The sequence below is a fragment of the Balaenoptera borealis genome (assembly GCF_965194805.1).
Source record: "Balaenoptera borealis genome assembly, chromosome: X".
Classification (NCBI taxonomy): Eukaryota; Metazoa; Chordata; class Mammalia; order Artiodactyla; family Balaenopteridae; genus Balaenoptera; species Balaenoptera borealis.
Window position 1 is genome coordinate 55498220 of NC_138881.1, and position 22739 is coordinate 55520958.

At 43.6% G+C, this 22739-nt stretch overlaps 1 protein-coding gene and 1 long non-coding RNA gene across 2 annotated transcripts in view; one reads left to right on the forward strand and one right to left on the reverse strand.

The window, feature by feature from the left end:
* Window positions 1-19420, forward strand: part of AR (androgen receptor) — a 175341-nt gene extending 155921 nt beyond the window's left edge. Inside the window, exons 4-8 of the mRNA XM_082376577.1 lie at window positions 17-304; window positions 6707-6851; window positions 10791-10921; window positions 11778-11935; window positions 12586-19420. Of these exons, the coding sequence (XP_082232703.1) occupies window positions 17-304; window positions 6707-6851; window positions 10791-10921; window positions 11778-11935; window positions 12586-12741 (878 nt within the window). The 3' untranslated portion in view covers window positions 12742-19420. The remainder of the gene's footprint in view (window positions 1-16; window positions 305-6706; window positions 6852-10790; window positions 10922-11777; window positions 11936-12585) is intronic.
* The window catches only part of LOC309620433, a 479238-nt gene that overhangs the window by 161942 nt on the left and 294557 nt on the right, over window positions 1-22739 (reverse strand). The window lies entirely within an intron of this gene.

Genomic DNA, 22739 nt, shown 5'->3' on the forward strand with positions numbered 1-22739 from the left:
CCTTCTTTCCCAATAGCCCGGAAGCTGAAGAAACTTGGGAATCTGAAACTACAGGAGGAAGGGGAGGCTTCCAGCGCCACCAGCCCCACTGAGGAGCCAGCCCAGAAGCTGACAGTGTCACATATTGAAGGCTATGAGTGTCAGCCCATCTTTCTGAATGTCCTGGAAGCCATTGAGCCAGGTGTGGTGTGTGCTGGACATGACAACAACCAGCCTGACTCCTTTGCAGCCTTACTCTCTAGCCTCAATGAACTGGGTGAAAGACAGCTTGTACACGTGGTCAAGTGGGCCAAGGCCTTGCCTGGTAAGGAAAGTGGGGGCATGGGATGTGGGAGATCATATTTAGTGAAGCCTCCTTTGGGCCAAGCACCATGTCTGTTTGCTTCCCATCCATTAACTCATGCAATCCTCACCATAACCTTGTGAGGGAAGAGATTGGTAGAAATCCCTACATTAAAAATAAGGAAACTCAGAAATCAAGGAGAAGAGCAACATTATCGAGTATCCTATATGCCTCACATCAGCACACAGCAACCATGTTTCTATGTTCAACCCACAGATTTCGTCAGCAAATGTTCCCATAATCATGGATCACATAGACATACCCTTATATGCCTTAAGATGCTCTTCTATATGTACACACACAGGTTCACCCCAAAGATAATCTTCAGCCTAACTGATATTCTGTCTTTAATATTACTTGGAACCCATACCATGGGAACTCTTATAATATGGTATGATAGAAGGAACATGGGGTTAGGAGTCAGAACAGTTAGGTTCTAGTCTTAGCTCTGCTGGTAACTCATTATGTGATCCCTTCCCTTTCTGGGTCTCAGTTTTTCCATCTGTACAATGTGTGAAAAGTGGTTTGGACTAAATTGATGGTTTTCCAGTTTTACTTCAAGGAACTCTTGGTGCTCTTTAAACCACCTTAAGGAATTCCCTGGCAGTCCAGTGGTTAGGACTCCATGCTTTCACTGCTGGGGGCGTGGATTCGATCCCTGGTCGGGGAGCTAAGATCCCACAAGCCGCGCTGTGCGACCAAAAAAGAAAAAAAATAAATAAATAAAATAAACTACCTTAGCATCATCATAGTGGAAGGAAACATTAGGTGATAGTGAAAGAAATATGAAGTGTTTTTCTAACTTCTGCATGGATACCTCCAGTGATGGGTAACTCACTTCCTCTCTTGGCCATCTGTTGCTTGGAAAGGTCTGATTATTAAAATATTGGAGCTTAAAGAAGCCACAGAGATCCTCTATCCAACGATTCACAAACGTTCCTTTAGCAGCCAAACTCTTTTTTTTTTTTTAAGAAATTCACGTTCGTTTATTTATTTATTTATTTATTTATTTATTTATTTATTTATGACTGTGTTGAGTCTTCGTTTCTGTGCGAGGGCTTTCTCTAATTGCGGCAAGTGGGGACCACTCTTCATCGCGGTGCGCGGGCCGCTCACCATCGCGGCCTCTCTTGTTGTGGAGCACAGGCTCCAGACGCGCAGGCTCAGTAATTGTGGCTCACGGGCCCAGTTGCTCCGTGGCATGTGGGATCTTCCCAGACCAGGGCTCGAACCCGTGTCCCCTGCATTGGCAGGCAGGTTCTCAACCACTGCGCCACCAGGGAAGCCCCAAACTCTTTATTTCTCAAAAACATGATACACAGATCCAAGTGGAGCTGGTTGATTTAAAGCCAGTGCCTCTCCCTCACTACCCCTAGAGAAGCCTCAGATCACTCTTGCAGAATCTTAGTGCTCCAGGGAACACAGTTTGGAAACAAGAGAAGCATAAACTCTTTAAGGGTTCTCTTAAACCTAAACTTCCATGATTGAAAGATTCTTTTGAAACATCAACAACCAAACCTCTCCTTGTGGAGTCAAAGATTAACCTGCCATTTAATAATAACTGTCAATCAGATGGGAATTTATGGTGAACAGAGCAGTTTCATATGTATTACCTGATTTGATCCTCGTAAGAATCCTGTAAATTAGGGATCTTTTCCCTGTTTTATAGATAAATACACTGAAGCTCTAAGAGGTGATGTGCTTGCCCACAGTTGCACATTCAGAAGGTATCAGGGCCAGAACTTGAGCCCAGGTCCCCTCCTAATTCCAAATCCCCTCCTCATCCAACTCTACCCATAGTCTGTGTAGCACCCCTGTAGTTCTCTAGCCTCGGACTTTACAGTGAGGGACCAAGGCTTTATCCAAGGCCAGTTGGGTCATAATGTGGACTTGCTGCCTTGGAAGACATTGCATGTTGACTGTCAAGCCCCCTTTTTGTCTTTCCAACTCACAAGGCCCAGTTACAGCCACCAGATTGTCCCTAACACCTTCCTAGCTTGGAAAGCTGAGGTTGACTAGCCAATTAGATCCCTGGGAAGAAGGCCCAAGGACTCTGGCTGCATATACACTGTGCCAAAAACAGAGAGTTCACACAGGGAAGAAAAAAATACAAAGAAAAAAAAAGGAAGAAAAGAAAAAGTTGCTTTAATTCTTATCACTTATTCAGCTGGGTGTCTTGATGTCATGTGTCTAACAGAGATTCAATTTAATCTTTCCAAGCAGTTGCCAGACACCTTAATGTCTCATTTTATAAGATAGAACCTTTTCTTATATATGATTCCACTTAATCCTCATAGCAGTCCTATGAATCATAAGGACTTTCACTCCCATTTCAAATGATAAGGTTCAGAGAGGTTAATTAACTTGTTCCATTTGGTCACTTAACAAATGCAGCCAGAGCTTGGGCTCACACCCTCTGAGTTCTAGTTTGATGGTCTTAACAATAACCTGGTGCAAGTCATTATGGCACAATTTGTATAACTGTGAGTCACTGGATTTCCTCAGCCTAACCTCCAGGGTGGGAAGCCCTTTCCTTACATTAACAAGTCTGCAAGTTAATATCAGTTCACCATCTAGCTTGTCTAAGGAAATGATCTCTGACCCTGAGTAATTTAAAGAATAGCTTCACAGCTGCATAGCACAGGGAGATCAGCTCGGTGCTTTGTGACCACCTAGAGGGGTGGGATGGGGAGGGTGGGAGGGAGGGAGATGCAAGAGGGAAGAGATATGGGAACATATGTATATGTATAACTGATTCACTTTGTGATAAAGCAGAAACTAACACACCATTGTAAAGCAATTATACTTCAATAAAGATGTTTAAAAAAAAAAGAATAGCTTCAAAAGAAAGCCAAGTACCACATTCATTAGAATTGTTATTCATATTATCAATAATCGCCTACTAATTCAAGTTATTTGCTAATTGAACACATTGAGTTCCTGTCCTTTGAGAGGCACTGTGCTAAGTACCTACTCAGATCAATTTTGTTGTGAAGTTTTCTGTGATAGTGATGATATATGTAAATTGCCTATTATAGCACCTGGTACTTTAGTAAATGATAACTATTGAGGGAGGGCGAGTAGACTGTATGTACACAGTATATTTATAATCAGATGTATCTGGCTTGGAATCTTAGCTATACACTAGTTGTGTGACTTTGAGCAAATCACATGTCTGCAGTACTTGTTTCCTCATTTGTAGAGATGGTAGAACAATTGCTACCTTGCAGATTGTTATCAACACAGAAATCAGGTATAAAGAGCATCTAGTATAATAGCTGAAACATAGAAGATGCTCTGTAAATGGTGGGTCATTATTATCAAGCTTGAGTACTAAACCACTAAAATCATTTTAAGCTGCCACTAGTTTTTCCTAAAAGCTCATTCATTGGTCCCAAAGATGAATTGTCTTCTTTGAAGACCTTGGCTGCCAGGTGCACTAAAGCAGCAAAGATCTCCTAATTGACCTTTCTTTGGGTATGTCCTTCCAGACTAGACATGAGACTATAGGTTTCTACTGAAGATTGCTAAGAAAAGATGTTGATTGGATTCTAGTGAGAAAACAGAATCTCAGGTTAGCCTCTGCTCCCTAACCTGTTTGGTGTGTTTCATAACCTGAAACCATGACTTCTGTTTCTCCAAAACAGCCTAATGCAGTGCCAAATAGGTGTTGAGTGAATGAATGTATGTTGAAGGAAACCTGTAGGCTGGAGCTACTGTTTCCTCAAGTCATTCCTTGATAGCCGTACTATCTGAGCAGGCTGCTTCAAAGGCTGGGCATTAGCAGGCTAATTTTCCTATAGGTCTAATCTGATTACAATACCTAACTCTGTTCTCTAATGCCCAGCCTTTGAAGCAGCTATGTTGTTGATGCATATATAGTAATTAGGCTTGAGTTCTAAGCAGCTCTCACTAAGGACCGTTAATTAGTATTACAGCCAAACTAAGCTTTCCCTTTTGCTCCTCTTTGTTAGTTCTCTGGCATCTCAGGGAGGGGAAAATCATCAGTATTGATGGCTTCCTTGGTATTTGTACAGTTTAATCCTCATCCCCCCATGCACCCTCATATTCACACACTCACCAACCAAGGCTTTCCTTGATTCCCATTGCCTCCCACCCCAGGGGTTCAGGGTTCAAGCTCCTGGGGCCCCTACCAAAGAGATTCTTTGATGTTCCATACTTGACCCTGGCTTTTCATCTCCTACTGGAAAGAATCAGTCCCAGGTATTCTGTGCTACAGAAGGGCTTCAGGCAGGAAATACTCTGGGATCTGAGGGTCCAGCTAGTCTGTTAGCAGACTAGCTCCTGTGAAGATGTGAGGCACACACCTGGGAGCTAAGATTGCAGTCAAGGGTGGTAATGTGAGGAACTCTAGCATCGTGACATCTGGTAGGCTTGGGACCTAAAGGAAAAAAGGGTAAATAGGGGGTGTGTGTGGCAAGAACCAACCAAACAGAACAATGTGTCTAGATAGTGTAGACTTCAGACCTGAGCCTATGGCTAAGAAAAAACTCATGACCTTGGTAGTTCTTGAGCTGTGTTGTTCAGCAGTAGCATGGGAAAAGCACTGAAGAAGAGAATTAGAACACGTGGGTTCTAGTCCCATTTCAGCCACATACAGACTGTATGAGCTTGGGGAAGTCAGTTAACTTCTCTGGCCCTCAGATTCCTTGTTGGCAAAATAATGTCATATTGCCCACACTCTAGGGTAATTGTGAGGGTTAAATGAGGTCATCATCAGGAAAGTTAGAAGCATTATCCAAATTCATGTAAGCATTCCTAATAAGGTAAGTAAGACACAATTTCAGATAATTCTGGATCTGTTAAGGAGAAGATAAATGAGGCACTGGTAGGGGATGAGCTCTGAGGTGATGCTTTAAGTATACAACTATTTGGAAACCTCCAGGAGAGCATAGCCATATCTGTTCTACCTATGTGGAGGCAGCATCTGGGAGCCTCTGTTCTCTGAGCTTAAGGGAGGTAATTTGGAGATCATCTATAATTCTCATTTTATAAAATGAAAAACTGAGGGTCTTAAGTCTAATTAATATTTCTTAAACGCCTACTCAAATATCTGAACTGTGTTATATACTAGAGAGGAAAAGATGAATAAGAAGGGAATGGTCCCTGTCTTCAAGAAGTTCTAAGTCTTACGGAGGAGACAGATATGTGCATAGATAAATTCCAGTACAGTGTAATGAGTGCTATAATTGGACGGAGCTACTTAAGATTCAGTAAGATGGTAAAAGAAGAATCACTAGGTCTTCTGTTTGGATGAGTTGGAAGAGACATCACAGAGGAGGTAGGCTTTCAGTGAAGACTTGAAAGATGAGTAGGTGTTTATCAGATGGAAAGACTGGGGAGGGAAGAATGCATTCTAGGGAAAGGCAACTGCCTGTGCAGAGATAGCAGAGATTTAGAGGCATGATGTGTGTGTGTGTGTGTGTGTGTATGTTCAGCAAACTGTGGTTTTTTTTCAGAATAGCTAGAACCTAAATTATGAGAAGGCAAATGGTAAGAAATTAGTCTAAGAAAGCAGGTCATAAAGGGCCTGTTTGTGTATAATAATGGCAGTAAGCAGGAATGGCAGTAGAGTAGGAAACTAGCAGGGCCAGGTATTTGTTGAATAGAAAACAATAGAGAGGAAATGGGAGGCAGGAAAAGGGTCAGAGAAAAGAGATGGAACCTGAAGGTGGTGTGAAGAAGGCATGACTGTCAGATGCATTCCACCATATGCTGATATGTAATAGTATCCCTTTCCCAGGGTTGTTAGAAGGTACAAACAAGATTATAGCTAGAAAAGAGCTTTGTAAAGTGAAAAGTGCTGTTCATGTGAGAGAAATGATTATTACACTGCATCTTTGGAAAGGCAGTGAGTCTTTCTGAAGATCAAGACTTTGGAATCAGACTGGCTTTGGAACTTGACCTGCCAATTACTAGCCTTATGATCTTGGACAAGTTCTTCAACCCTTCTGTGACTCACTTTTATTGATTCACAGAATGGGAACAATAATAGTATACACTTTATTGGATTCTTGTGAGGATTAAATGAATTAATATAAGTAACATGCTTAGAAAAGAGTTAATTCATTGTAAGCAGTCAGTGAGTGTTAGATTATTATTCTCTTCCAATGGACAGTGCACTTTTTGCCTCTGTTTCTTTTGAGCAGCTCAATGAAGTAGGGAGTGCAAAGAGTGTTATCCCCACCATATAGTTTGTTCTCCTCCTGCTCCCCAGCATTGATGGCCCCTAGGGCTCCTCAAGGGCATCCCGAGTGCCAGAAATTCTCAGCCCAGCAGAGTCCCAGACTTCACTCAGCCCATCAGTGCTCAGTCTGACCACTGCCTCTGCCCTATCTCCAGGCTTCCGCAACTTGCACGTGGACGACCAGATGGCAGTCATTCAGTACTCCTGGATGGGGCTTATGGTGTTTGCCATGGGCTGGCGGTCCTTCACCAATGTCAACTCCAGGATGCTCTACTTTGCCCCTGACCTGGTTTTCAATGAGTAAGTGCTTATGTGTCCAGAACTCACATAGACACAGACCTCGTTGGTGGTGATGATGGTAATGGAAGTAATGGTGAGAGTTGGTTCATTTTACCTTTAGGTGAGGCAGTAGAAGCCCAGCCAGCCTGCACAATCTGAGGTGGCTTTGCCTGGCTGAAAGGCCAATTGGTAGGAGGGAACAGGGGAAGGCCATCGCTTTTCCCAATCAAGACTGAATCCTGGCAATTTGGCAGTGCTTCTGACCTGCTTTTACCTTATCTCAGACCCTCATGTCAGGGTCCTTTTTCTTCACTCTGAACAACATAAGGAGTGAACAGAGAGACTCTAGTTGTAAGGGCTGAAGTTCCTTTGGTCCCTTATGCTACCATCAAAAGCTACTGCCAGTCACCATTTGTTGAGAAACTCCTTTGTGCCAGGACCATACTAGATATTTTCCTAATCCTTTCTCATTGAGCACTCATGAGAACTTGATTTCCCCTTTAAAAAAAAATTTAATGGATGGGGAAAATTAGGCTCAACAAAATAAAGTGACTTACCCAACAACGTCAAACAGCTAGTGCATGTTGGCAACAGAATTCAAAGTATGGCTGTGTAACTCTTAGCTCTTATACTGCCTCCTGATGGTAAGTGATGAGAAAGTGCAGCTCCACCATTTTCTGGCCATGTGACCTTGGCCCAGCCACTTCCCTTCTCTTAAAAACAGTTTTAATAAAAGCTTGCCCTGCCACCAGCTCTATTTACCTTTCATGAATTTGGCCAAGAGCTCAGGTTTTAAAATTGTACTTTTCTCAACTGAAACCTCTATTCTGTTATTTCCTACATCATTGTCTTTGGGTAAGACCCTTACCTTCCCTGATCCGCAGTTTCCTAATCTGTTAATAAAATAAAACTTTCTTAAATGGTTTTGTTATGACAACTAAAATAGGAGCTAATGGATGTGAAATGTCTGTCCCATAATGGGCAAGAAATAAAAAAGAAGTACCTTTCCGATACTCTCTTTTCCTAACGGTGATAATCTGTTCTGTGTCTGCTATTTGAGGTCCCTTGTGGCATTGTGAATGGAGCTGGCCAGAAAAATCTTCCCAAGAACTTTGAGCTAGTCTCACCACAGAGAATCCCTTTGGTCAGGAAGGAATTGACCTTCCCTCCCCTCTAGCCCTCTAATCCAGAAGAGCCTTAAAATAAAATCTACAGGCCAGTGGTTCCTTCCAGTACAGCAGTGCCATATGGGGGAAAATAAGCGTCCCCAGCTGCCCTCTTCCAACTCAGCCAGCCCTGGTAGCCAGAAGCTAAGAATAACCATTGAGCTTTTGGCACAACCTGCTTTGTGGTTTCCAGATCTCCAAAGAGTTACCTATGATGCCATCTTCTGGAGCAGGCCTTAAAAAGCCCTCTTCTTGTTCATCTCTCAACCCACCCTCTTGCTGCCCTCCAGTGATTAAATCAACTACTGGGCACCTGCACTACTCTCCCCATCCAGAGCCTGAAGACCTTTGAACCTTTGCAAGGTGATAATTGGCTATTTTCTAAATCTTCACTTCCTTTTCCACCTCTGTGTAAATATGTGGCACCCTACCTCAGCTATCTGGTCCACTTCCATGTACCTCATCAAAAGGTACCACAGAATTCCCCACAGAGTCAGGGTTCTATATCAAGCCCCAGGGCTCCTGAAACAGCAGACCCCCTTCCTCTTATAGGAACCTGCCATGTTAGAGCTCTTAAAGTCGCTAGAATCATCTAAACCAATGTTTCTCAACAGGGATGCTGTTGACATTTTCCGAGGAATAGTTTTTCATCATTTAGCACATTCCTGCATATTGGAATGTGTTTAACTACCCTGGTACCTGCCCACTAAATACCAAATAGGATCCTAGTCACTGTGACAGCCCAAACTGCCCCCACACATTTCTAGCACCCACTAAGGGGGCAGTACCTCTCCAGTTGAAAGCCACCAGTTGCTGCTAGCCTCCTCAAGGTACCAATGGGGAAACGGAGGCCCAAAGAAAAAGACAGGAATTCTGGGCCAACCCATTTGCTGATCTCTCTGACACCAAACCCTGTCATCAACCCCGCTTTCTTCTTTTCTCCTCCCCTCTTTGTGGAGAACACAGTTTGTGAGAGTAATGGACCTGAACCCTAGCTGTGTGACCTTGGGTAAATTACTGAACTTCTCTGAAGCTTATTCTCCTCATCTGTAAAATAGTGAATAGAATCATAATGGCACTTTCCAACATATCATTTTTTCAGCAATTGCTATGTGCCAGGCACTGTGCTCCATCATTTTTTTCCAATGTTTGTCTCCCCACTTCTCCACTCTCTTTTAATCCCACCTACTTCTGCTCACCTCCTGAATTCCATTCCTGCCCCTTGCTTTCTACCTTCCACACTGTGTCTATCCCTTTCTTTCCTCTAGCTGTTCCCTATTCTATTTGCTTTTCTCCTCAGGTCTTATTCCTTTCCCCTTTGAATTCCTTCCCTTGCCTTTCTCCCCTCCTTTCTCCACCTTCTCTGTTTCTGGGGTCTGCAGCAGTATTACAGCAATCCTTCACGTCAGGATTACAATTTCAATGGTAAAAATGCTGTAGTGTTGTCATCAACAGAGGCTTGGAAGCACAGACAGACCAGAGCAAGGCCATGCCCTAAGGCTCAGCAAATCTTATTTAAAAATTCCTTAGGGCGAAAGAGCTTGGAGCAGCATTGTTTTGGTCAGTTGACTTGTGATACTATCTAAATGCTTCCTTTTTCCAGTTGGGTTCCAGCCTGCATTGAATATTTCTACACTATCTGCCCCTTCCTTTCCCTCTTTCTCCAGGCCAGCCAAGATCTCTCTGAGATAGGGTGCTGAGCTTCCACCCAGCCAGTACCAGGCCTGCTCAACCTGTGAACGAGGCTAGTGGTTTGGGGACCAAAATGTCAAACCACAGGCTTCAGACCCAATCTGGGAGGTCTTTTTCCTCACCACTTAAGTGAGTGTCAAATTCCCTTTCCTTTCTCCACAAGATATAAAATCAATTTCTCTCTCCCCCTCTCCTCTTTCCCTCTCTCTCTCTCTCTCTCACACACACACACACACACACACAATTTCTGAAGTGCTGAAAACCAGGAAGGTTTGCTATCAGGAGGATGCTGTATCTTCTCTTACGGGCTTGCCATGGCCAGTCATGGAACAGAGAGGTTGCTCCCCCCGAGAATCTGTCCAAGCCTTGGCCACTTCCCTATATAATTTATAGGTGATAATGTGATGATCTGTTCACAAGTCACTATAATAAAAGCAGCTCACACGTGTTTGTATCTCCCAAACTGTAGTAAGGAACAGCCAATATATGAGGGAGTAGGCTCCGCTTCAGCAGGGGACATTTAGATTTGACATTCAGAAATATTTTCTGGCTGATTTGATAAGCATTGGAACTCATTTAAAGGAACAATGGGGAATCTCCTTTTCTGGGAGTTTTTAAAGAAATGATTAAATTTCTAATATGGGAAGTGTGGTCACTTGGGAATCCTGATGTCCTTATGTTAAGAGTTGATTTCTAAGGCCTGTCTCCTAGAAATCCTCCAAGTTTGAATGTCTGGGAGGCAGGTTCTGGCTCTGGCTGCAGCTGAGATATTAGGACTGTAGTCAGGGAGACCATGTGCCAGGCCCATTGTATTCATTTGGTTAGGCTTTCCTGTCCCTGTGTCAGGAAACAGGAGGGGCACGGGTACCTGGAAATTCCATGTGCTAACCCATATCCTGGACAGGGAAGATGAGTAGTTATCAGGATATCATGATTTTGGAAAATAAAAGAACAACTTTGTTCCTGTCACTGAAGCACCAGCAAGAGAAACAGCAAGCTCTTCTTGGAGAACTTGGAAAGGGGAGGGCAACCACAGACATTCTCTCTGGGTTTATTGTAAGCCTTTCCTTACTTCTCTTTTTTCTCTGTGTTTCCTTCCCAGGTACCGCATGCACAAGTCCCGGATGTACAGCCAGTGTGTCCGAATGAGGCACCTCTCTCAAGAATTTGGATGGCTCCAAATCACCCCCCAGGAATTTCTGTGCATGAAGGCACTGCTGCTCTTTAGCATTAGTAAGTGCCTGGAAGGGCAGGGAATGCCCCTAGGGGCATAGGGGATCAGAGGGGAGCTGCTTTTTTCATTAAAGGATTATTGGGAAGAAGCCAGCTCCTGAACATTTCCCTTCCTCTTTCACCCTCCCTCCTCCACTCTCCCTTAGCATCCTTTTTCCTAACAAGGATGAATTTCATGGCTAGAGACCAATTTCTTTGCTAGAATTCAACCTCCATTAGATCCCCACCTACCCCCAATCTCTCTCTGGTACAAGGCCTTTTTGTCTGGTTTTAGCAGGTCTCTGAATTTTTCCATAGCTTCTACCATAGAAACAGGCAAGGACCACCTTATATGTCTTGTAGGGCAGAAGGGATTGCCTCCTGGAAGGAATTTCCTCTTCTGCCAAAAAGAGGTCTGTGTAAGCAACTCAGACAGGGCTTATTTGGCAGCCAAGGAATATTTCTTTAATGTCTCTTCTAAGCAGAGTGCTTAGCCTCTATGAGGGAGAAAGGAGACAAAATTTGATATTCAAGACCACGTGTTTTAATTTTCTAATTCAGAGCCAGACTGTGAACAGCGTAAAACCATAGGTCCTAAGAAATGTGTAGATGAGAAGTCTAGAGAATGGAAAAGCTCAGTAAATTTTATTTACTTGATACCCTACACACTGGGTCCAGCTAGCCTTTTCCCTAAGACCTTCCTGGCAGACTTCCTGAAGGTCCCAGGCATATAGGCCTCAAGTGACCGGAAACCAAGTAGATGGGTCTCTCCCTGTGGGGGTGGGGGTCAAGTTTGTGGTCAGAAAACTTGGTGCTTTATCTAATGCTCCTTCGTGGGCATGCTTCCCCTCCCCATTCTGTCTTCATCCCACATCAGTTCCAGTGGATGGGCTGAAAAATCAAAAATTCTTTGATGAACTTCGAATGAACTACATCAAGGAACTTGATCGTATCATTGCATGCAAGAGAAAAAATCCCACATCCTGCTCAAGGCGCTTCTACCAGCTCACCAAGCTCCTGGACTCTGTGCAGCCTGTAAGCAAACGATGGACGGTGCTTTGTCAGGGAGAGCAGCCTGATAGAGCCAAGTGATAATATGCTCTTCTAAGGTCTGGCACCACCTGTTGGGAGGTGCTTCCATTCCTCTCTGGCTTTGAGTGTGGTCCAGGAAGAAAATTCAATGAAGAAGAAAGGAACACAGGTCACAGTGTCCCAGCTGGATGTTGTGAAAGAGGTGGAGGAGTTGAGAACAGAGCAGTTGGGACTCAGAGAAGGGGCTTAGAGTAGATAAGTTCTCTAGGCAGACAAAACAGACCTGGATGTTTTCCCCTTCTTCCTCGAGTCATGTGCGTTTGTGTGTGTGTATGAGAGAGTGAGTGTGTGTGTGTGTGTCTGTGCTGGGGAAAAGGAACACCCAGTCTTGAGTCAGAGAGCTTGCAATGGTGTAAGAGATCTCTTGGGAGCCTTCAATGACTCCCTGGAGACAATTTAGTGCACATGTGGGTGTACGCACGCGTGCACGCACGGGCGTGTGCACACACGCACGCGCGTGCACACACACACACAGGGAGGCCCAAGGACATGGAAGGAAAGAGGAGGAAATCAAAGAATGTGGGGATAGACCCTGACAAGAAGCCAACTCCTTGTCAACCCTGTTTTCTCCCTCTCTTATTGTCCCCCTGCAGATTGCACGAGAGCTGCATCAATTCACTTTTGACCTGCTAATCAAGTCCCACATGGTGAGCGTGGACTTTCCAGAAATGATGGCAGAGATCATCTCTGTGCAAGTGCCCAAGATCCTTTCCGGGAAAGTCAAGCCCATCTATTTTCACACACAGTGAAGCTTTGGAAGCCCCCATTTTCTCACCCCACCCCACTCCCTTTTTCAGAGATCTTCTGCCTGTTTTAACTCTGCACTACTTCTCTGCAGTGCCTTGGGGAATTTCCTCTATTGATGTACAGTCTGTCATGAAGATGTTCTTGAGTTCTATTTGCTGGGCTTTTTTTTCTCTTTTCCTCCTTTCTTTTCTTTGCCTCCCTATCTGACCCTCCATGGCACTTTCAAACTCTGCTCCCTGCTGTGGTCCTTGGCACTTTCAAACTCTGCTCCCTGCTGTGGTCCTTATCTGTGTTTTGAATGCTGTTGTATTTCTTTAAATCTGTGATGATCCTGTGGCACAGTGTCAAGTTGTGCTTGTTTATAGCACTGCACTGTATGCCAGCCATGCAAACGTTTACTCACCTAATGCCACGTGAAGTTTAGAGAGGTAAGAGTATCTGGGAAAACAAAAGACAAACAAACAAACAAAAACAAAAAAATTTGCTAGGGTTTTGCCTCTTAAAAAATATAAAAACAAACAGAAATCCCTGAAGAGACCAACAGTAACTAGAATAAAGTGAAAATTGCAAGCCCATGGGGAGTCACTGTTTTTTTTCCCCAAACCCTCTCTCCCTGGGAGACTTTATTTTCTGCCAATGGCTATTGCCATTAGAGGGCAGGGTGACCCCAGAGCTGAGGTGGACGGGAGGCAGATTTAAGAGAGGAGAGAGAGGACAGATGGATCACCAGTACCTGCCCAGAGCCTTGGCCCCTGAGGGCTAGACTGCTCAACTGCAGCACAGTTCATGGTAGTGAAAAGTGTACTTCTTGTTTGAAAACTTGTCTGTATGGCCTCCCCCCACCAGTCCCTTTCTCTCTCATCCTCTGCCTCCACCCTCAAATTGACTTTCAATAGCTTTTCTAAGAGGTTTGAACTGAATGTTCTCTTTAGCCAAAACTTGGCCACTTCCACTGAAGAATCAGACCAGCAAGAGGGAGAGGGAGATCTGACCTTTTGTAAGTCACCATTCCGATCCAGGTCTGCTTTCCCATTTGTGGTCCAGGGAAGAGCTTGGGGCTGGAGTCAGAGGAAAAGGAAGTGGTGGCTTGACTGTTTTCCTGCTTAGGACACTGAAGATTTGATCCCTCTTTGCCCCTACCTTTAAAAGACCTGAATGTTTTCTGCCTGACTCCATATAGCTGCAAGCCTCATCCACCCTCCCTTCAGTGTTTTGTGGGTCTGAACTTCACCAGGCTGCATTACAGCCACAGTGGTGAAGCTTGTCCACTTCCTTGGGCATGTTCACAGACTCTCTGCTAAGAACTCCCACCACTAAGAAGGCTAGCAAGCCAGCAGTCTTGATGTCTAGCTCTAGATGCCAGTAGGCTCAAAGACTTCTTAGCAAATGTCTCTCATCAACTATCAGATCTCTGGAGCCCTTAGACAAACTAGAAAGAAGGCATCAACGGGATTGGACAAGCTGAGCGTCTTGCTCTTGTCCCCCAGAGACGACACCTTCCCACAAAGTGGAGAAATGCCCACTTCTGCCTTCAGAGCAGCTAAAGGGGCTACCCAGATCAGGGTTGAAGAGAAAACTCAATTACTAAGGTGGGAAGAATGAAGGCACTAGAACCAGAAACTCTGTAAATGCTCTCCTTGCCACCCAGCATATCCACCTGCAGAAGTCATGGGAAGAAGAGAGAAGAAACCAAGAGAAGACTGACTACTAAAGTAAAAGTCTTCAGAAGTAAAGTCTAAAGCCAGATGAGCACCATCTGGTGAGTTTACTCATCATCCTCCTCTGCTGCTGATTCTGAGCTCTGACATTGGCCATACTCACTCAGACTCCCCACCTTTGTTGCTGCCTTTCAGCCAGAGGAAGCTGAAAGATTGAGACTACAGAACCATGGCCTTCGTTGGAAAGATCTGGTTGGTGTGGCTCCAATGGGCTGCCACCCATGAACTTGGTGTGTTCCTGGGATACTGTTTTCATATAGTCCTTTGGCACACCTCTGTTCTGTTGAGTTTGTCCCCCAGTCGCGAGTACAGGGGAATGTCCACCTACTTTCTCATCTTGGCCACTGCCTCCTCACTTAGCTCTTAAATTCATCTGCTAAACAAGAAATGGCCAGTCACCCAGCTGCGCATTTCAGTTGGTTCACTCTACTTGTCGTTGAGAAGATAGTTTCTGAGTGACATGATATGATCTACATGGGTTTCCTCCCCTGATTTCTGTTGATATTAATAGCCAAATGAACTTGCAAAACAGCTTCTTTAAATAACAAGGGAGAGGGGAACCTAAGATGGGTGTTATACCAATCCAAGACTGCTGGACAGAACTAAAGCTGGCAGGTTCTGTTTCTGGGGTAGGATAGAAAAATTCTGTTTTTCTTTGTTATGACACCAATTGGCTTATGTAGGGTCACAGGGTCACTTTTAGCTGTTTTAAAGAGAAAAAATCCACTACTTTTTCATTTAAACTAGGTTACCTTTTAATAGTTCCTTTACATCTGTTTTGAAATGATTCTCATCTTTTGTGGTACATGGATTCAATTATATCATTCTAATACCTCTCCTTGTAAATATTAGATGCTCTCTTTTCCATTTCTCTGGCTATCAAGTTTTTCATCTTTATGGATTTCCCAATTGTGACTCTTGTCGTTATGAATATATGTTTTTCATTTGTGAAAGCCAAAAATCAGTGAAACGGCAGTGTAATTAAAAACAGCAACAACTGGATTACTCCGAATTTCCAAATGGCAAGACTAGGGAAAAATGGCCTAAACAAGAATTTAGGTCTACTGTTTTTGCACTGGGGTTTCAGTGAGCAAAGGAGATTTTATCTTGGCTTTGTCTCCCACAGATGAAAGGGGGATTATTTTTTTCTTTTGGCCATTGTTGCTCCAGCCAGTGTAATTGACAGAAGTCTCATTTTGCATGCACTCTGCTCTGCAAACAGAGTTGATGTAGTTGGTACACTGTGCTCACCCTTGAAGGATTGGCAACTCACACCCACTCAACTGGTGAGCTTAAAGATGAGGATCACTCACCAGACAAGCGACGGGCACTATCTCCAAAAAGGTTTGCAGTGCTCAATGGGGATAGAGAGTGAGGAAGAGAAAAAGAAGAAGCACCAGGGAGAAGGCCCCATCTGTGTTTGGCTGCAGACAGCGGCCAGGGTCACAAACTCTGTGGTCAAAGAAAAGAGTCGTGTGGCAGTTTCAGCTCTTGTTCATTGGGCAGCTTGCCCAGGCCTGGCCTCTGAGTTGAAACGGGGATTGGGTTCTTTGCTCCATAGCTTTTCTATGCCACAGACAGTATCTTTGTTCTTGGAGAGTTCATTATTTTTTTAATGAGAAAGGGTTTTTTGAAGGATTCTGTCATATATCTTTGAAAAAGAAAATCAATAATACATATATTTTTATATATGTTCACTGGCACTAAAAAGGGGGGAAAAAAAGCTTCACTCTGTCCTTTGGGTAGTTGCTGAGGTGACTGTCCAGGTTGAGAAATAATGTGCTGATGCTAGAGTCCCTCTCTGTTCATACTCTACTTCTAAATACATATATGCATATATAGCAAGAAGTATTCTATTTGTACTTTAAGAGGAAATAGGTCCACCATTCACATGATACTGACACTACACAAGTGACCTAACTTTAAGCATCAAGTAGCTTCTAACTGTTTGTTTCATTAGGCACAGCACAGACATGGCCTTTTTTCCTCCCTTGATATTCGGCATGGCTCAAAAGCCCAAGCCACTCCCTCTGCCCCTTCCCAGTCTTGTGCTAGGGTTGCACTTCATGAGACTCTCTTCAGACAGCCCAGTAAGTATCCCTGCATGGTCCCTACATGGCCCTGGGAAAACAAGAGGTTGACTACTAATTATCTTATGCCAGTTGCCCAGGTGAGAGGGCACTGGGCCAAGGGGGTGGCCTTCATGCTCAACCACATGTAGGGGGTCATGGGAACCAGGAATGCTAAAACACAAGATCCAATCCCAAACTTAAGGTCAAAATAAGCCATTTAGCATGTGCAATTTCTTATAAAAGGAAGTTTCTACCCTTGCTGCCTTTTATAGGCAGGTCTGTTCTCACCACTAATCTCTTTGAAAATCTGTGAAAGCAGTTTAAAAAAACAAAGAGATGAGAGCATCGCATTACATAACCAAAGATTACACTGTATCTGCTAAAATACCAAAATTTTTAAGGACAGGGAGGGAGCAAGCATTAGTGCCTCTTTGGTAACCTATCCAAAGACAGACTAAAGGACTTTGCTGGTGACTGACTTATAAGAGTTTTGTGGGGTCCCCCCACAATATACACGTTTAGAAGAGTGGAAGATAATTTTGAAAAGAAAGGGATTATGGGTCCTTCAGTAAGTGATTTTTTATAAGCAGAACTAGCTTTCCTTTTCTGTTGTAGTTGCTGAGCAAATTCTTAAAGCTCCATCATTGCATGGTTAGAAGTGGAGCTGTCTTGGCCATTGTGTTTGCTAGTGCCAATCTTAGCTTATCTGAAGATGTGAAGCCCTTGCTGATAAGAGGAGCATTTAAAGGACTAGATTTTGCACTAGAAGGACAGCAGGCAGAAATCCTCATTTCTGCCCACTTTGAATGGCACAAAAAAGTTCTCTGCGGTTTAAGGCAGAAGGTTGAAATATATTGTAAATGAGTATTTGTATCCATGTTTCAAAATTGAATTATATATATAGATATAATGTGTTCTGATAGCTTTACCTTTCTCTGCACCTTTATATTTGGTTCCAGGTCATAATTGATACCATGTACTTGTGAGAGAGGCCACAGCTACGTTTTGGAAGCTCTCTCAGAATGGAAAAGACACCTGGGTTGATCAGATAACCAAGAGATCTCTGCTCCTATTGAGGCCTGACCCACAAGCCTTGCAAAGGAGCAGAGGGGGGAAAAGCGTAAGGTACATGATGTGTTGCACTTTACTAGCCCAAGACAGATGAATGTGTAAAGGGTGGTGAAGTCTCATTGGAACCGACTGAGATTTACCATAGGGAAGGCCCAGACTTGGGGCCAAAGGCCCACCCAAGCAATTAGCCAGTGACCCTCTAAAGGGACCTGTGCAGTTGGAAGAAGGAAGGGTATTTTTTGTTCTTCACCATCCCTGTGAGAAAAGGGCAGTTTCCTGCACTTGGGAACCTAGAGCAAGTGCTCCATTTCAAGCAATTCACTCACCTGCAACTGAGGTGCTCTTGCTACTGGGTGTCTATTCTGGTTTTGGATACGTTCTGTAAAGATTTTGACAATGAAAATGTGTTTTTCTTTGTTAAAAATTTATCAGTGTACTAGAAGTAGTTTATCTGTAGGTACAGGTCCATCTCTGCCCACAGGTAGGGGTGTTTTTCTTCAATTAAGAGACTGACACTGGGGTCTGTTGCCCAGAGCCTCCCAACCCTTAACCATTTCTAGGTGAAGGCAGAAAAATCCACAATTAGTCACTCCTCTAAAGACACTTCAGCTGAGGTAGCAAACCATTTGGAATGTTCCCACTCCAAAAATAAGTGGTAAATATTGTAATTTAGCAGGCAGAGTCTTAAAGGGAAAGGCAGCATTTGACTCATCTTTGATTTCTCCCCATTAGATTTGGCCAGAAAATAGATAATATGCATGGATTTGTTTCCAACCCCAATTCAGTAGAGCGGGAGTGCTGATTCCTTTCCTTATCCCACTTGTCTCAGCTTTTTATAGAATTAAATGAGAAGCTATCATCTGTGTGGCCCTTGTGGCCTAAAACAGTTTGCACATGCACTACTTAAAAAGGCTGTCACATAGCTACAGATTCCATTGGCCACCAAAGACTGGAGCCCACACATATTCCCAAAGGAAAGGAAATTCTGGAATGCTGCTGCTTCTCTGGTGGTGCCCTCCTGGGTTGATGCTTCACATTTTGGAACTCTCTTCCCTGAACATTTAGATAGACCAGGCTTGCAGTCTCTCCCAACCTTAGCCCTTGGTGCTAAGTGTCCTGCAATGAAGTGCCTGTGGGGTTGTCCTATCCCATAAGCCACTCAGGTGCTGAGAGTAGCCACCATTGTGATGACCCAAACTAAAAAGAGAGTCCCTCCCACCACTCAGTGACACTTTTCTGCTTTCCCCTAGACTGGAACATTGATTAGGGAGTGCCTCAGACATGACATTCTTGCGCTGTCCTTGAGATTAATTTGGCAACAAGAGGGAGCAGACTATGTAACCAGATGTAAGAGTTAATTTTTATGTTGAGGGAAAAAAATTAAAAAGAAAAGAAGCATCATATAAAAGTTATTTTTTAAAGAAACATTAATTTTGCTTGAAACTTCTTTCAATGGGGCTTCAGTTCTCACAGCGGCACTTGGCCTCCACTGGGCAGCAGGACCAGCCCCAAGCGCTAGTGTTCTATTCACTTTTTGTAATCTTGGAATCTTTTGTTGTTCTAAATACAATTAAAAATGGCAGAAACTTGTTTGTTGGAATACATGTGTGACTCTGGGTTTGTCTCTGTCTCTGCTTTCAGAAATGTCATCCATTGTGTAAAATACTGCCTTGCTGGTCTGCCAGCTAAAACTTGGCCACAGCCCCTGTTGTGGCTGCAGGCTCAAGTTATTGTTAACAAAGAGACCCAAGAAAAGCTGCTAATGTCCTCTTATCACCGCTGTTAATTTGTTAAAACATAAAACAATCTAAAATTTCAGATGAATGTCATCCGAGTTCTTTTAATTAGCTCCTTTTATTGGCTGTCTTTATTGAAGTCGAATTGGTATCATGCCCAGTGGCTTTTTAATGCTACTTTGATTTCCATATATTTTAAAAAATCTTTGTACAGGGGTTATAAATTTGTCCTGTGTTGGCCTTAGCATACTTTGACCTGGGACCACGAAAATATCAAAAGGTCTGGGCTAGAAAGCACAGATGGACACTGGCCACCCATTACAACTTCTCATCAAAAAGCCTAGTTTGTCAACCAGGAGAAAGCTATACAAAATCCAGCTGTTCACCCTCATTCTCATCCTCATGGGAGCATAAAATGGGTGGGGGCTTCACTGCCCTGTTCTTGCCAAGCTTCTGGTAAAGAATGGGCATGTTCACACCCTCACTGGTTTTGAGGGCCTATATCGTCCTTGACCTTCAAGGTAAAATCCGAGCCAGCCTTCTTTAGGGTTTGCAAAAGTTCAAGCAAAGCCCACCCCTGTCTCCTCTCAGTGTGAATACTTAACAAGATCCCAAATTGAATTCTGGGCTTGAGATACAGGCCATCAATGAAGTGTGACAGATGTGTTAAGGAATAATGGGAAAGTTCTCTATGTCTCAGTGTCCTCACCTATAATAGGGGTTGTCACAGTGCCTCTTTACTGGGCCAGATTGGGGATTCAGTAAAAATGTATATGACCCAACTGGTGGGGTTATTACTCTGGCTTTGATCCCTGCTAAAATGCCAGAACCCCTGAGAGTGATCCCACATTGAGCCATGTTTATCATTGACCACCTCAGAGTAGATGGATTTCTCAAACTTTTCCTGAGAGTAATGTTTGATGGAGAGGAGACGAAGAGATTCTTAGGATGTGTGTTTGTTTGTGTGTGTCTAAGTAAGGAGAGAGAGAATATGAATGTTTGTGGGTTGTGTGTGGAAGTCAGAGCCTGCCTCCAAAAGAACCCCTCTGACCACCATTGCTTAGCTTCTCTTCTCTTGGACCTACAGAGAGTGACCTAACAGCCACCCTATTTGGTTTCATTGACCACTCAGCTCATGCCTAAAGTGACACAGTAGTTATCATCCACCATAGATTTTCCAAGGAGTAGAAAAACACAGAGGTCGGGGGGAAAAGGACACCTAGTGGATTAAAAAGAGCCTGGAGGCAGGAGTCTTATATGTGACTTAATCATGATCATATAGTATATAGCTAGGATTCAGACCTGCTGATTCACTGTATGATACTGGACAACCCTCTCCAAGGGGAGACCTTAGTTTTCTCATCTATAAAATGAGTGTGTCTGAAGATGCAAAATAGAACTAGATGAGATGGAGAGCCCCTTTCAATGTGTACACCGTGGTTATTGCAAACTACAGCAACACTTTTAAAAATTGTAACATAAAAGGAAAAGGAAAGGGCCTTTTATTATCCCTAGAACACATAGTTTTGTAACTAGAATCCCCATGCTTGTACTCAATAAAAATTTACCAAACACCTGGGGCAGAGGGTCAAAACAAAAATTGAGTCCTGTGTAATAGATGCTGTCAACCCCTTGATGGATGGGGATACTGCTCAAAAGTAAAATAATTTACCATTTAGATGATCTCATAAATAGCAGAGATAAGTAGGAGTTAAGCCACAGTCCATGCTTTCAGTGAGTTTACAGTCTATTAAATGCCTTAGGCCAGGCCAGTCTGGGACTTCAACCTATCACATCTATTCCTCAGACCCTCCCACATCTATTCCTCAGACAAGATTGGTCTAACCCCTGATTTCTAATTGCTGCCTTTTAGAGCTAGAAGAGATCTTAGCATCTAGCCCAAATTTTGCATTCTTTACATGAGGAAGTCAGGGCATAAAACTTGTTGAATGCTATTGTGAATTAGGACCTGTGTCAAGGGACTAGCTCTAGCACACCCAGCTCACAGCCCGTTCATATGCTTGCAGGCAGAATGCCAGTGTGGCAGAGTACCTGAAAACCTCTTACATCCCCTTGCATACTGGTTCAGAGCCTTGGTGAGAGAGCCTGCACTTCTCATCTGTGGTTCCCATGTATGCAGCCCAAGGATCTCTACTCCAACTGCAGTACCTACTTCACCTACCAGCCACTCACAGAGGTTTCCTTCATGCCATTGCAGGGGAGAGTGAAAGAAGAGAATTATTGGGGGAGCTGGAATAGTGACTGTAGAAGCAATGAGAAACATTTAAAAGACACACTGAAGTATGAAATCCTAGTTTTCTGAGTTAATAGGCAGATGCAGATGATTCCAATTCTCAGATTCTTCTGCCACCATTTTTTCAGGCCACAACTTCCCCCTCTTCCCTCAACTTTTTTCCCAAAGTACTTCAAGCGAAGAGAAGACTATTTGCAAAACTTTGATTGCCAATCAGCAAGACTGTGCCAAAAAAGCTGACTTAAGCCAGACTCTATGCAAACTGTCCCCCGAATCCCCATTGAAGCAATTCAAATCTAAGACCAGAAAATAGGCCAACCGAGTAGGAAGGTGCTGTGAGAGACACATCACTTACCACCTAGGCAGTGACACTTGTCTCCAAAGAAAACAAGTCCTTTTGATGCTTATACACAGTGCCAAGAGTAGATAATTTCAGGATTGGACTAACCTTGTGGGAGAATCCCACCACCTCAAGAGACTGCAGGGACTCTTCACGGGGGCACAGTATCCAATCATCCCCTCATTCATTTGTTCTTTCATTTATTCAACAATTATTTATTTGTGTAACCACTATGTACCCCACATAGGAACAAGACAGACATGGTCTCTGTCCTTATGGAGCTTCTAGTCTAGTAGGAAAAACAGACAGACACAGACAATTATAATGTAATGGGTGCTATGGTGAGGGAAGTGCAAGGTTCTGCTGGGGTGCAGAAGAAGGATGCCTAGCCTGGTCTAGTGGGAAGGTCAAGGAAGACTTCTTAAAGAATTCTAGGCTGTGACTGAAGTTCAGTGAAGATGGGGTTGAAGGTAGAGAAAGGGGCATTCTTTCTCAGGCAAGAGACAGCAACCTTGTAAGGGAAAAGACAAATTGTTTAGTTTAGCCTGAGTGAAAAGTTTGAAAAACGGTATGGGTGTGAGAGAAAAGAGTAAAGAAAGAAGCACAAGCAAAAGCCAGTGAGTGCCCATGTGTCACACTAAAGAGTTGAGCCTCTATTCCAAGGTTAAAGGGAGCTATAGAAATCGTTGCCACCATTTCAGTTCCCAGACACATGATCTCATCTGAACCTCATAACGTCCTGAAATCAGGCAGAACAGGGATCAAGCCCATTTTGCAGATAGGGAAATTGAGGCTCAGCACAGTGAAGT